At 55.8% G+C, this 13,609-nt stretch overlaps 1 protein-coding gene across 2 annotated transcripts; it reads right to left on the reverse strand.

The window, feature by feature from the left end:
- Positions 1-10,167: 10,167 nt before the first annotated feature.
- On the reverse strand, positions 10,168-13,601 carry ZNF511 (zinc finger protein 511). Of its 2 annotated transcripts, none has more exons than XM_013050672.2 (6): positions 13,449-13,601; positions 13,141-13,214; positions 12,707-12,908; positions 12,319-12,416; positions 11,369-11,518; positions 10,168-10,558 (listed from the first exon to the last, which is right to left on the reverse strand). In XM_013050672.2, exons 1-6 carry the CDS (start codon positions 13,599-13,601, stop codon positions 10,480-10,482), a joined length of 756 nt encoding a protein of 251 aa, XP_012906126.1. In that variant the 3' UTR covers positions 10,168-10,479. The 2 variants fall into 2 exon arrangements, with proteins under 2 accessions (XP_012906126.1, XP_004781936.1); XM_004781879.2 differs by having other exon boundaries at positions 12,292-12,416.
- Positions 13,602-13,609: the final 8 nt, after the last annotated feature.

The following is a 13,609-nucleotide window of genomic DNA, read 5'->3' on the forward strand; positions in this document are numbered from 1 at the left end:
CGAGCTTACTTGGGGTATCTCACGGATCTTTCAAACAACCACATTCCTACAAACTTCTCTGCAGGGAACAGGGCAGCTTCATCCCGAGTCCTCGGAAGGGGCCACCGCAGAGCTTCCCATTTTGGGCAAAGCAGCTAGTGAGGCGTTCTGAGGTTTGCTCTGCGGAGTGTCTCCTGCACCCTTCCTACCTTAAACAGGACACCCAGAACTGGCTCCATGATTTGGGGCTTCGGCAAGAAACTGAGGCCGGAACAAGGAGGGGAGAATAGTTTGGTGCCAGGAGTGTTACATGGACTTACTAGTTACTTCCACTGACCAGGTTTGTTGCCATCCTGACCAAAGTTCACACTTATTTTAGGGATTTTGCCCACAAATTACTGTTTTCATGGAGAAGGCCCTGCAGCCTTGGACGAAATGCTGTCTGTAGGAGTGTGTGTGTGTGTGTGTGAATGTGTGTGCGTGTGTGTGTGAATGTGTGTGCGTGTGTGTGTGTGAGTGAATGCGTGCAGGTGAGCGCCTGTGGCAGGTGTAGCCCTGCGGGGGCGGCGCACTGGGCGGGGGGCGCGCAGGAATGGGGATGAAGCTGCCCCTGGCGCTGCCCTGGTCGCAGGACCTGCAGCTCCGAGTTTTGGTCCTGTTGGTCCACCTGCCTGCCCAGCAGGGGCAGAGGGGGTGATGGCCAGGGACCAGCGGCTCAGCCGCCACCGCCAGGAACTGGGTTAAGGAAGCCGATGGTGTCCCTCTCAGCGTCCCCAACACTCAGCCTCGGCCCAGGGGGCTGCTGAAGGGGCCCACAAAGACCCACAGGGCCCGTTTTTCCTGCCCTCGCTGTGGCTTGGGGCTGCAGCAGCTCCCTCTGGCCCCGCCCGCCCTGCGCACTGCCCACCCAGACCACAGGGTGGGGGGATTCCAAGCCTTTCCCTCCAGACAGGACGCAGGGTGGTTGCCCCGGACTGGGGTGCTGCCAGCCCCAGGAGGGGGAGGACCTGGTTTTACTGAGCAGGAGGCTCCCGAAAGTCCTCATAGTGCATGAACTTGCCTATTAGTAGCGATTACTCTCCCTATGTGTCAGGGAAATGAGAATTCACGATGGATTTTAAAGCCCAAAACACCTGCCTGGTCAACGGCCCACTAGCCTGGCACCCTTGTTGCTTGTCAAGACCAAGTCTGTCTGCTGTTCTGGAGAGGGCTACTGCCTTGGGCAGGGACTGTCCCTCCTCCTGAGACTTGCTGCCTGTTTGCCTTCTCTCTCAGAGGGCTCAGGTTCCTGCATGTCCTGGGCCAGATCCCCAAGCTGTGTGGACGTGCTGGTCTCTCTTCCAGCCAGTGTGTCTCTGATGGAAGTTCTCAGAGGCCCAGAGGGTGTCCCAAGCTTGCCAGAGCGAACATGGAAGGGTTGACCCATCAGGAACCTGCACGGAGGCCTGGGGCCTCTGCCACCCTCGTCTTGGGACAGACACCCTGATCTCCGAAGTCCTGCCCCACCCCGGTCTGTGCCTTCACATGTGTTCCATGCCCAGCTACTGCTGGTGGACTCAGAGATACCAGCCCTGCCCTTGGGAGACCAACCAGATGAGGGGGAGAGGAGCGCCGTTCAAGGCCAACCACACCTCTTTGCGGGGGCCAAGAATGGGTCGAGCTGTGCAATGGTGTGGATTGTGGGTGACTCCGGTAGGGGTGAAAGTAGGCGCTGGGACTGTGGAGACTGAGCCAGCCTGGGTGTCCCATCAATCTCATTAAACAAGTGGTGTAATCATAGGCCTGGCTGGTCTGGGTGGCCCAAAGGCCACTAAGCCTTGGGATTTGGCCCTGAGACTCCCAAGTCAGTGTCCTGCTGGTCCAGTGGCTGGGTTCGGGCCAGTCGGGCTCATTCACTCTGGTTCTCGGGCACCTCCCCAGCACAGGCAACTCTTGGAGCCCCTGCCACAACCCTGCTGCTCTCGGCCCGTCCCCGACGTGGACGCCCAGCCACAGGTCCCCTGTCTGTGAGTCCACAGAAGGAGGACAAGGACCATTCTGTTCCAGTATTTCTCTGGGAGGGATTCCCGCCGTTCTGACCGTGGGTCCCAATGATCACAAAGAAGCTGTTGCCTAGAGGGCAGAGGCTCCTCATGGGACTTCTGGAAATGGGACCCCAGGGTCCTTCTTAAGCTGGGCAGTGGGGTGGCATCTACCGTTCCCACCAGGACATGTGACTTCACAGTTGTGTTTGCACTACAAGGCGTCAGGTGACAAGGGCACACTACTTCCCATCAGGTGCAGTGATTGCTAAAGAACGCCACCATCTCTGCGTCCTGAGATGCAGGCACGTGCTCCGGGGGGCTCCCCCGCGGCTTCTTTGTGGCCCCAGGACCTGCCCAGGCCTCAGTGTCTGTGTGTTCAGGCGGCGTCTTTGGGCAGACGGGCTGCACTGTTTCTTCGGCCTGACGATACATGAAGCTGTCTGGATGGCCTCGAGAGCTCATGCTGTCATTCTCATGTCTACGGAAGTGGGGTCTCCCCCCTTGAAGGGACAGTTTTGCTGCTGCTGGTGCTCCGCACTGACGTCTTCCGCCGACGAGGCCGTTATGAACGAGCACTGTGCGGCGCTGAAGCGGACACAACGCGGGAAGCTCCGCGCTCGGCCGCAGAGGCGGCGCGGGTGGGGGGAAGGAGCTCGGCGTGTGCGGGGCGAGCATCTGAAACCCACACCCAGCGGCGACACTAGTCCTTTAAGCATCCAAGGGTGCTGGTTTTTTCCAGGTTGTACTTTGAAGATGGGCAGAACGCAGAATGACGTACAACCCCCTGCTCTCTCGGGCCCCTTTACCGCTTGGGACTGTGAGCGCTGCCCGGAGGCCTGGGGCCCTGCGACCCTGCAGGAGGCGGGCGGCCACGGGCTGGAGAGACCTGCGTTCTTACTCTGTTGCAATTTAGTGTCGGCGTTTCCACGGACGGAGCTGAAAGCACGCACAATGGGACGTACCTTAGCTCTTTTCTGTCACTGGGCAGCTAGCGCCTCCGGCCTCGGTGTGCACGGAAGCTGCCAGAAGGGGCCTCTTGGTCGCATTCTTGATTTTTAAAGGAAGTACTTTTAACACTTCACTGTGAGCATAATATGCATGTGGTGGTTTTTTGAAACACCTTGTCCAGGTGACTGCGGTTCGCTTCTGCAACTGATGCAAACTTCTATCGTCAGTGAATGTGGTACTTTATTCAGATTCTTTTCCTGCATATATTGATGGAGATGATGTGTTTCCCTCAGTCTGTTAATGTGGTAAAGATTCTCCAATGTTGACCGTAGTGTGAATTCCTAGAATAAGCCTGGGAGAGGGGAGATTTGACACATTTACGCAAAAAAACAAAACAAAACAAATGGTAAAGATAACATATGACGGACGGACGCTGTAACTGTTCAAGTCCGGTCGGGCAAACAGCACCAAGCCCACGGCACAGCAGGAGAGCGGCGCCACGTGGTGTGCCCGCGAGACAAGGCAGACACGCCTGCCTCCCTGTGGACGTGTCCGCGAGCGTTTCTGGAGACGAAATCCTATCCTGTGGACCGCACGCGTGTTTGCGTGTGTGTCTGGCTTTGTCCGTTCAGAGTCATGTTTTCGAGGCCCTTCTGTGTCAGAGCAGGTAATTGCTTCATTCCTTTTTATGGCCAAAGAATATTTCATCATTTGAATACACCACATGTGTTTATCCATCGTCAGATGATGGACCTTGGGTTGTTTCCACCTTTCGACTACTAGAGTAGCGTGTGGAGTTCTGTGTGGACACGTACTTTCGTTTCTCGGGTGCCCCTTCTCTGGCATGTGCACGTGCAGCTCTCGTGGTACCACGTGTTGGGAAGATCATTCTGTCCCCACCAGTTGGCCACAGGTGTGCGTGTTTGTTTCCAGACTCTCAATTCTATCCCATTAATCCGTGTGTCTTTCTGCAGGTACCGCAGTGTCATGGTTACTGTTACTTTGTAGTAAGTTTTGAAACTGCGAAATTTTGTTATCTGTCAAGATTGTTTTGGCTGTTCTGGGTCCCTTGCAACTCCGTAGGAATTTTAGAATCGAGCACATTAATTTCCACGAAGAAACCCACAGGGATTCTGATGGGGACCGCTCTACCTCTGTAGATCGGGGAATATTGCCATTTTAACGACATCGAGTCTTCCAATCACAAGAACGAAATTTCCTCCAATTCTTTAGACCTTTCATTCTTTGAGCAACGTTGTACAGCTCTCAGAACGTGCATTTTATACTTGGGGGAAAATTTATTCCCAAGTATGTTATTTCTATTGATGCTATTGTAAATGAAATCATTTATTTCTACTTTTGGATTGTTCATTGCACGTGTGTAGAAATATAATTGATTTTGTATATTGATCCTTTACCCTGCAACCTTGTTGAGCTTGCTGCTTTTCATCATTTTTCAGTGGGTTCCTTAGGATCTTCTATATACAAGATCCTGTCTTCTGAGAATAGAAATACTTTTACTTCAAATCTGGATGCGTCTTCTTTTTCTTGCCTCGCTGCCCTGGCTAGAACCTCAGCACAATGTTGCACAGACGTGTCCTTATCTTGCCCCTGAAAGCATCCAGGCTTTCACATTACATATGACGCGAGCTGTGGGCTTTCACAGATGCCCATTATCAGACCAAGGAAGGTCCCTTCCAACCTTAGTTTTTTGAAGTCTTTTTATCATGAAAGGGTTTGGGTTCTTGTCAAATGATTTTTCTGTATCAGTGGAGATGAACCAGTGCTTTTCGTTTTTTATTGTATTGATACTATGCTATGAGGTAGTACGCCAGGTGATTTTCTGGTGTTAAAGCGACCTATCGTTCCTGGGTTAGATCCCACGTAGCTGTGCTGTGTGACTCTTTTTACATGTTGTTGATTTGGTCTGTTGATGTTTGCTGAGGATCTCTGCATCCGTATTCACAAGAGGTATTAGACTACGCTTTCCTTTTCTTGTGTGTCCTTGTCTGGTTCTGATGCCAAAGCAGTACTAGACTCACAAAAGGGAGTTGGGAAGTGTTTCCTCCTATGCTATGTTTTGGAAGACTTTTTAAAAAATTGCTATGAATTCTTTAGGTAACTGGTAGAACCAGAGAAACTGGTCCTGAGCTTCTCTGCTTTTCTTTACGGGCAGATTGTTGTTTACTAATTTAGTCTTTTTACTGGTTACAGGGCTATTCAGACTGCCCGTCACTCCTTGGGTCGGTTTCAGCCTGTCTTTCTGGGAACCTGTTTCATCTGAGTTCTCTGACTCTGGTAGCATAAAACTATTCATAACATTACTTCCTAGCTCTTCCTCTATCTATTAGGTATGTAATAACAACCCTATTTTCATTCTGATTGCTGGATATAGAATTCTCTTGAAGCACTTGGAATATGTTCTCCTCCTATCGTCTGGCCTCCATTACTTCTGCTGGGAACTCCTCTTACGTTTACCGAGGGTCCCTCGTGAGTAATGAGTCATTTGGTCTTGTTGCTTTTTAATTTTTAAAGTGGGCTCCACACCCAGGATGGCACGCCGAGATGAGAAGTCACCCAGGAGCTCTGATCTTGTTTTCAAGATTCTTCCTTGTCTTAGACTTTCAGCATTTTTACTATGATGTGCGCAGCTGCTCCCTATGTTTGTCCTCCTTGGTACTCACGGAGAGTCCTAGATGTTAGGTGACTTGTTTTTCTGAGTTTAGGAAGTCTTTAGCCATGATTTCTTCAGTTTTTGCTCCTTTCTCTCTTCCTCTAGTGTCCCATCACTGGTGTGCTGGTGTTCTTAATGGTGCCGCGGTTCTCCCTGAGGCGCCCTTCGTGTTTTTTCGTTTTTTTCCTTTCTGTTCTTCAGCATACACAATCGCAACTAAGCTATCTTCATGTTCACTTATTCTCTCTCCTGTTAGCTCAGCTCTACTGTGCAGCCCCTCCAGTGGGTTTTTAAAAAATTTCAGGTATTGTATTTTTCAACTCCAGAATTTTCCCTTAGTTCTTTTTGAAATCATTTCTATCTCATTGTTGATAGTCTTCATTTGATAAGACATTGTACTCATCCCTTCCTTAATCATTTTACCATAGTTTCCTTTAGTTCCGTGAAATGTTTATGATGGCTACTTTGAAGGCTTTTCTGATAAATCTGACACCCTGTCCTGCCCACAGTTTCTGTTCCTTGCTTTCTCAGATACAAGGGTTGTACATTCCTTTCTTTGCATGCCTCGTATTTTTTTGTTGGAAATTGCACATTATAGGTAACATATCACAAGAACTCTGGGTACCGGTCCCCCTTCTCTGGGGCCTATTATTATTTACTTGCTTATCTGTTTAGTGTGTGGCTGGATTATTTGAGTGAAGACTATTCCTTTCCACCTCCACACCCCCAACATGCTGAGCCTCTGATGTGTCCCCAGGACTGTGTAGCTTTGGGTAACCCTCAGACCCCTCGGAGAATAGTGCTTTCCTGGGACTCCCCTCCTCTTTCCCTGACCACTGCTTGCCAGCTGATTGCTCTACTGTTGTCAACAATGCCCTGAGCACAAATTCCTCTACAGACTAAGCCAATCAAGTTCTGACTTCCTGGGTTTCAGAGGTCAGTGTTTCATATTTATTTGACCCCAGGAGGTTCCTCCCAATTTCCTTATTTCTGGGTTCTCTCCTATGAACTGGCCTCTGATCCCACCAGTCTTCACCACTGTTTCACTGCTTTGAGAATGTCCTGGGGCTTGACATTTTTTGTTTTTAAAGAATCACTCTGAGGGGCACCTGGGTGGCACAGTCAGCTAAGCATCTGACTCGATTTCGGCTCGGGTCGTGATCTCAGGGTCATAGGACTGAGCCCCATGTTGGGTTCTGCACTCAGCACGGTATCTATTTAAGACTCTCTCTCCCTCCGCTTCTGCCCCTCCCTCCCAAAAATAAATAAATCTTAAAAAAAAAAAAAAAAAAGAACCACTATGAGCTCAAAGGCTTAAATATATTTGATCTGTTTCATTCAACTGCAATTGTGATTCTCACCGATGAGCAAGTCGCTGTGTCTCTGGACAGGGGCCCCTAGCTGAGCTGGCCCCTGAGTCTGACCTTAGCATCCTTTAATAACTTCCTTGACTCCTACAAATGCATCCAGTCTTTTCAGTAATAACACTGATTTAACAATATACCCATATTGGAACATGTTAAGTATATGTAATGAGCATATTGCAATGCTTCTAATTCAAATTTAGGACTACAAGGCATCTATTAAGTTCATTGATCTTAAATCTGTAACTTCATTTTACAATGCCAAAAAAAACTCAGTTCTCAATGCTATTTGAGCTGGTTTCAGTCTTTAGTCATTAAAAATTTTACTGAATAAAATGCCTTTTAAGGGTGCCTGTGTGGCTCAGTGGGTTAAAGCCTCTGCCTTTGACTCAAGTCATGGTTTCAGGGTCCTGGGATCAAGCCCCACATCAGGCCCCCTGGCCAGTGGGGAGACTGCTTCCCCCTCTCCCTCTCCCTGCTTGTATTCCCTCTCTCGCTGTGTCTCTGTCAAATAATTTAAATCTTTAAAAAAAAGAAAGAAAAAAATGTGATGGACAAAAAGCTATGAAAATACAAGAAATTAGAAAAACAAAAAAGAACAAAATCGAAGATGATAATTGTTGAAAATAAAATCTGAAAGAGTTTAACAGCAAATCTGATGTAACTGGTAAGAAAAATTGTGTACTGGAAAGTAGGTCTGAAGAAATCGTCCAGAACGAAGCAAAGACCACAGGGGAATGGAAAATACGGAAGAGCTGGTGACAAGCACTGATGACTGCGGGGGAGGTCTGACACATGCGTGGCTGGAGTTGAAGGATAAGAAACAGAGAATGTGGGAGAGGCAGCCTGTGAGGCAATAGGACCCCAGGCTCGCACAATGGAGGGAGGAGCCAGCAGCACACGGATGCAGTCCCTTCACCGTCGAGGGAGCCGCGGAAGAGCAAAGACAGAGACCAGGCTGAGCCCCTCTGAGGAATGGGGACAAAACTGGCTGCGGAACCCTCGGCAGCAGTGATGAGACCAACGCGACCCACACCCCACTTGCCTAGGGCAAAACCTGCCAACCGAGTGCTGTATTCCTGACCAAACCATCCTTTGAGAACAAGAACAGAACTTTCCCCGGCAAAGAGAATTGAGAACTTATGACTGTGACCTTCACTAAAGGAAATTCTAAAGAGATTCATTAGGCAAAGGACAACCAAACAGGGGTCTGAGGCAAGAGGAAACACCCGCAGAAGCAGGTGCGAACGACGGGGCCACGGCAGGACACTCCTGTGGGGACACAAGAGAGGACCCGGACGCCAGTGTGCACCTCTCATCACCTACGCCACACCAGACGGGGAGGTGAACTCCACACTCCCTGTACTGTTTGGGGGAAGGGAAACAACACTGATTAACCTTAGATCCCAAGTACTCACATATTAACATTTCTGAGATAAAACGAGTGCCTAACCTTCCAAATGTCAGAATGAGAATAGAAACCTACTCCATCTAAAGTAAGGCACAAAAAGAGAGGAGAAAAGGTGAGCCAAGGGGCACTGAGCTGACTCATGAGGTTCTTAGTAGGATTTTGAGGAACTCGGCAAAGGCTGAGGACATGGTGCCCCAGGACAGGAGCAAGGCCCAGTGCTCTGCTCCCGGCAGGCCTGAGCACCGCACACACTGATTAGGGACAAATGGGGTCACCCCAATGGGCTCCAGGCTCCCAAATAACGAAGTGTTGACTGTTTCATATAAACTAAGCATAATAATCCCGTTTCCCACCAAAAATAGACAAATGCAGGCTCAGCATCTCCAAATACTTGCTGACAGCCTGTCCTGACGTCTGGCTGCCACGCACCCTGCAAACGAGCTCGTCATCAACGGGTCCCATCGAGTTTTCCCTTGACACTGGACCTGGAAACCACGCCCAGGTTCGGCAGCAGAAACGCTCCACAGTGAAGTCGGACGTGCCCCACCTCTCAGAAAAGCCAGGACAGACTGAAGGCGTAGCTTTCTGGGTGGGGCTGAAGCAAGGAACCCAAGCCAGTCCCAAGACTACACAACAGCCTCACAGGGGCCGCCGTGGACAACGACCTTCCCCACAACGAGCCGCGGTGGAAAGGCCAGAGACGACCACATGCACGGAGCTGGGGAAGGAAAGGTCTCGGAGGGGAGGTGGATGGAGACAGAATGGGAGTTTTGTGTGTTTGCATTTTTCTCCATGTTGTGCTTTTCAAGAGCCAAAGAAGGGACTCTGGGGCAGCCCTGCCACATCGCCCCTAGCCACGGCTGGACACCGCCACCCCCCAACCCACAAAGTGTACACTAGGTCTCTTGCTGATGTTCCAGGACCTGTGCTTTAGGTTTTGGACTTTTCCCTTAAGTTAGAGCTTTTACTGAGTGAAACATCTGGTGTGACACGCCAGCCCTGACAGTCCCTTTGCCCCAGACTCCGGAGAGCGACGGGTGTGGCTCAGCAGAAGCTGGGGCAGCAGCCTCCAGGCCAGGAGAGCCACAGATGGCCACCAGCTGCCTCTGGCCGAGCCCAGAGCCTGGAAAGGACAGGCTGGAGGTGCGACAGGAAGGAGCCCCACCCTCCTGCTGCTGGCTGACCCGGAGCCAGCCAGCCGCCAGCCCAGGCGTGCCCCAGGTGCACGCACGATGGGGACGGGGCCGTGGAGAGACCCCGCTGTTGGGCCCCCGCTCGGCCAGGCCCTGAGAGCCCCGACGGATGCCGCTGCTTCTGTTTGGGTGCTTCCAGGGCCACTTTCCCGATGGCGACCTTAGCTTATCTGTGAGAGCGTTCAACAACTCCGCCCCATTGCTGCCGGGCCCGACTGGCCTGGCACTGGAGCTCCAGCCAAAGCCCCCTCCCTCCTCTGCACCATCACAGTCTTTCCTTGGAGAAACCACCCCGGCCGCACTGCCCTCTGCGGCACCAGGCGCCCCTGCTGAGGCACACAAGCCGTCCCTGGTTCTCACCAGACCCATCAGGTCCCATCACGGATGTGGTGGATGGGTGATCCAGGAGCCTCTCGCCAAGCCACGACCATCAGCAACTCAGTGCCACGTGCTGCCCTCACCCCCGGGGGGTCTGCCACTTCGTAAATCTTCCTGAGATGGAGCACGGAGAACAGATCAGCCTCGGGCAGCTCTCTCCTGTCCCCAGCCCAACAATACACAGGTGATGACCGGAGACTGTTAGAGGCAAGGGTTTACGAGTTTACAAAGCTCAGTGTCCCAGCCCTGCAGAGGGAAGCAGGATGGTGGCCCCCATTTCATTCCCCAGACCACGTGTTGGGGCCACTTCTGGAAACGGTGGGCCTGTCTGTGCTTCTGCGGTCACACGATGGTCCATCAAGGGACTGGCATCAAGGGTGGCAAAGGCCCAAGTTCTAGGGTGGCCGCACCAGAAGGCAAGAGAAGCCGCACCACGGACACTGCATCCTGCCAAAGGCAACTGCGCCCCGGGGTCTGCTGGGAGGCCTGTGGCTCTCTGTCCATATTGTCACTGGTGTTCCTTTCTTTTCTTGGTGCTTTTAAATCCTCGTGACGCACCTTGACCAAAACAGATGGTAGAAGGTATTCTGAAAAGGAAAAGAAGTCTTTGTACTAAACATCGCAGTTTTTGCCAACAAAACACCCCACTCGTAGAAGCAGCGTCATGAGGACAAGCTCTTTCTGTTCTGGGGGCTCCCCCTCTTTCCCTTGTGGGACACTCAGCACGTGGGCTCTCCTTTCCCTGGATGCCCTGTACCCTGGCCTGGGGCAGCTCCTTCCTGCGGCTGGCCAGCTGCCATGGACCTGCTTCCTGAGGGACACCCTCCCAGCCAGCAGGATGCCTGCCTGGGACACCTAGCCAAGAGGGCCCCTGCTGCCAAGTTTTCAGACCCAGGCTTCTCGAGATCCATCATCTGGAAGAAATCTGACCGCCGGGGGCCTCCGGGCCCCACCTGCAGGCCCAGGTCGGGGTGGCTGCGGGAGGGCAGCAGAGGGAGCCGAGCCCATCTTCCCGCCTGTTTGTGTTTGTTGGCTCTTTCCTTCTAACGTTGTCCCCAAAATGAGACTTGGAATCAAGTTTAAGCCCATAAGAGCACAATTACTATGAGGAAGACAGACGTGTAGATTGTAACTTAAGCAACTACGCCGGTGTTCCTTCTGTCCCAGGGCAGGCCACCATAGGAAGCAGAGGCGGCACCCTGCCTTCCTGACCTGACCTGACCCCGAGCGAGCACGAGAAGCAGGACGTTCAAGGAAGCACATCACCAGGCTCGCAGCTGCTGCAGAAGGCAGCGCCCGCCCAGCGTCCGCTCCCCAGTGCGACCCTGCCCAGGCCCAGCACCAAGGTCATAAAACACAGGCGCGGAGCTTGCTGCGGAGGGGCGCCAGGCGCTGACCTGTGGCTGGACGTCCGCCGCTGGCCCACAGGTTCGGGGCGGGGGGCTGCGCGCTCGGGGCAGACTTCCATGGCGTCCCCTCCGGACTGCTCCTCGCCCTCCCCCAGAGCTTCGGCCGAGTCCTGGACGGCGGCCCCGGGCGTGGCTGGGCTGTGGAGACGGCGACGTGAGGGGCGGCCCCTGTGGCCTCTTCTTCCCTCACGGGACCCTCGCCACCAAAGTGCTCCTTTTCCCGCAGACACAGTTTCCAGCTACCCTGGTGCGGCGCGACTCCACCGCGGGACCGACGAGGCGCGACACCCGCCGCCACGTCCACGAGCTCGGGGGCTGCCCTTCCTCTCCGGACAGGAGCTCCGGGCCCCGCGGCGCCTGCGCTCCGGGACGGGCCTCTCACGCCCTCGCGGGAGGAAGCCACTGACCTCAACTCCTGGGCTCGGAGCGCTCCTCCCTGACCCTCCCGGACGCCGCGCTGCGCGGCTCTCCGGACGCGGTCCCTCCCAAAGGGGAGCAACCGCACGCCCGAGGCTCCTCCGTGGCGCCCGCCCTCCCGCAATCCCCTTACTTTACGGAGCCAAGTCCTGCCGAGACACACTGGTCGGGGCAGACCTCAAGCGGCCCCGTCCCGGCGGCTCGGGAAGGAGGCAGCGGAGCAACGCGGCCCCGATCCCCGCGTGCGCCGGCGCGGGGGCCAGAGAGCTCTGCGGTCAAGTCAGCACCAGACCAAGAAAGTCGGGGTGTGCGGGGCCTCGCGGCCTGGGGCGCTGCCGGGAGGGGGAGGGCGGGTACGGCCGGAGCGGGAGACCACGGGAGACCACGGGCGGCGCCGCGGAGACCCCAGTCCCTCCCGGCAGGGCAGCAGAACCTTCCCCGCGCGGAAGCCCTCCGGACCCCCAGGGCAGCGCGCCCCCGCCCGCCCCGCGCACCCTCCGCTCCTCTTCGGCCTGTCGAACCGGAAGTCCGCCGGGTACAGGTGCCGCCGCACCAGGTGCTCCTTCCGGTCTCCGCCGCTCCGGAACCTCTCCGCGCAGCCCTCCACCAGGCACTGGTACTGAAAACAGACGCCGTCACCCCGCCCTGCCCTCGCCGTCCCCCCGCGGCCCCTCGCCTCGCCCCGGCCCCTCGCCGTCCCCCGCGGCCCCTCGCCTCGCCCCGGCCCCTCGCCGTCCCCCCGCGGCCCCTCGCCGTCCCCCGCGGCCCCTCGCCGTCCCCCCGCGGCCCCTCGCCTCGCCCCGGACCCCCGGGCCCTGGTCCCGAGGCAGACGGCCCGGCAGCAGCCGCCCCGCTCGCCCCGCCCCAGCTGCCGGCACTCGGGCCAGCGGACGCGGACGCGGCCCCCACCATGTCCTGCCGCTCCGACAGGATCTGGAACAGCGAGTCGTGCCACTCCAGGATGTGGACGTCCAGCAGGTGGACGGACGGGAAGGCCCGTCCGCAGAAGGAGCAGACGTTTCTGTGCAGGGTGTGGTAGTGGTGCTCGTAGTTCTCCAGCGAGTCGAACACCTGGCAGCACCCCGCCGCCTGGCAGGTGAACTCGGGCACCCTGGCGAAGGAAGCCCCGCTGGACGGCCGCTCTGCGCCTGGCTCAGGGCCTCCGGCTGCCGGGCCACACCCGCCCTCCACGGAGCCTGACAAAGCTTTGAGGGTTCTTCCCCGATCCCAGCTGGGAGGCGGCCAGGCCCGACCACAGGGCAGAGGGCGGGGTACCAGGGCACCCGGGAGGCGCGAGCGGGGTCTGGGGCGGCGGGGGCGGTACTGGGCCCAGAGCCGCTCACCTGGGCCTCTCGGGCGACTCTGACACCTGCGTGAGCACGTCCTGGAGGTAGAGGTGTCGCTGCACATCCCCGTCCTGCTGGACACACGTGTGGTGGCCGGGGCCGGGCGCGGCGGCACCGGGCCCCCTATGGGTCCCGTCCCGCAGGCCCACCCCTCCGGCTCCGCCCCGGCCGCAGGCTCCGCGCCCGCCCGTTGGTCCCGCCCCGTCCCGGCCGCAGACTCCGCCCCCGCCCGTTGGCCCCGCCCCTCCCCGACCGCAGACTCCGCCCCCGCCGACAACTGCCTTCTCTCTCCTTTGCTCACATACCTCGAAGAACTCGTGGTCCCGCGGGAAGCGCACCCGCCGCGCCGCGAAGTGGAAGGGCGGGGCCCCGGCCGCGGGGTCCCGCTCCACAGGCAGCGGCTTAGCCGCCCCGGGTGCCCCCAGCAGACGGGAGCGCAGCGCGGGTGGCAGCTGCATCGCTCTGC

The sequence above is a fragment of the Mustela putorius genome, unplaced genomic scaffold (assembly GCF_011764305.1).
Source record: "Mustela putorius furo isolate JIRA1106 unplaced genomic scaffold, ASM1176430v1.1 tig00003909_pilon_pilon_pilon, whole genome shotgun sequence".
Classification (NCBI taxonomy): domain Eukaryota; kingdom Metazoa; phylum Chordata; class Mammalia; order Carnivora; family Mustelidae; genus Mustela; species Mustela putorius.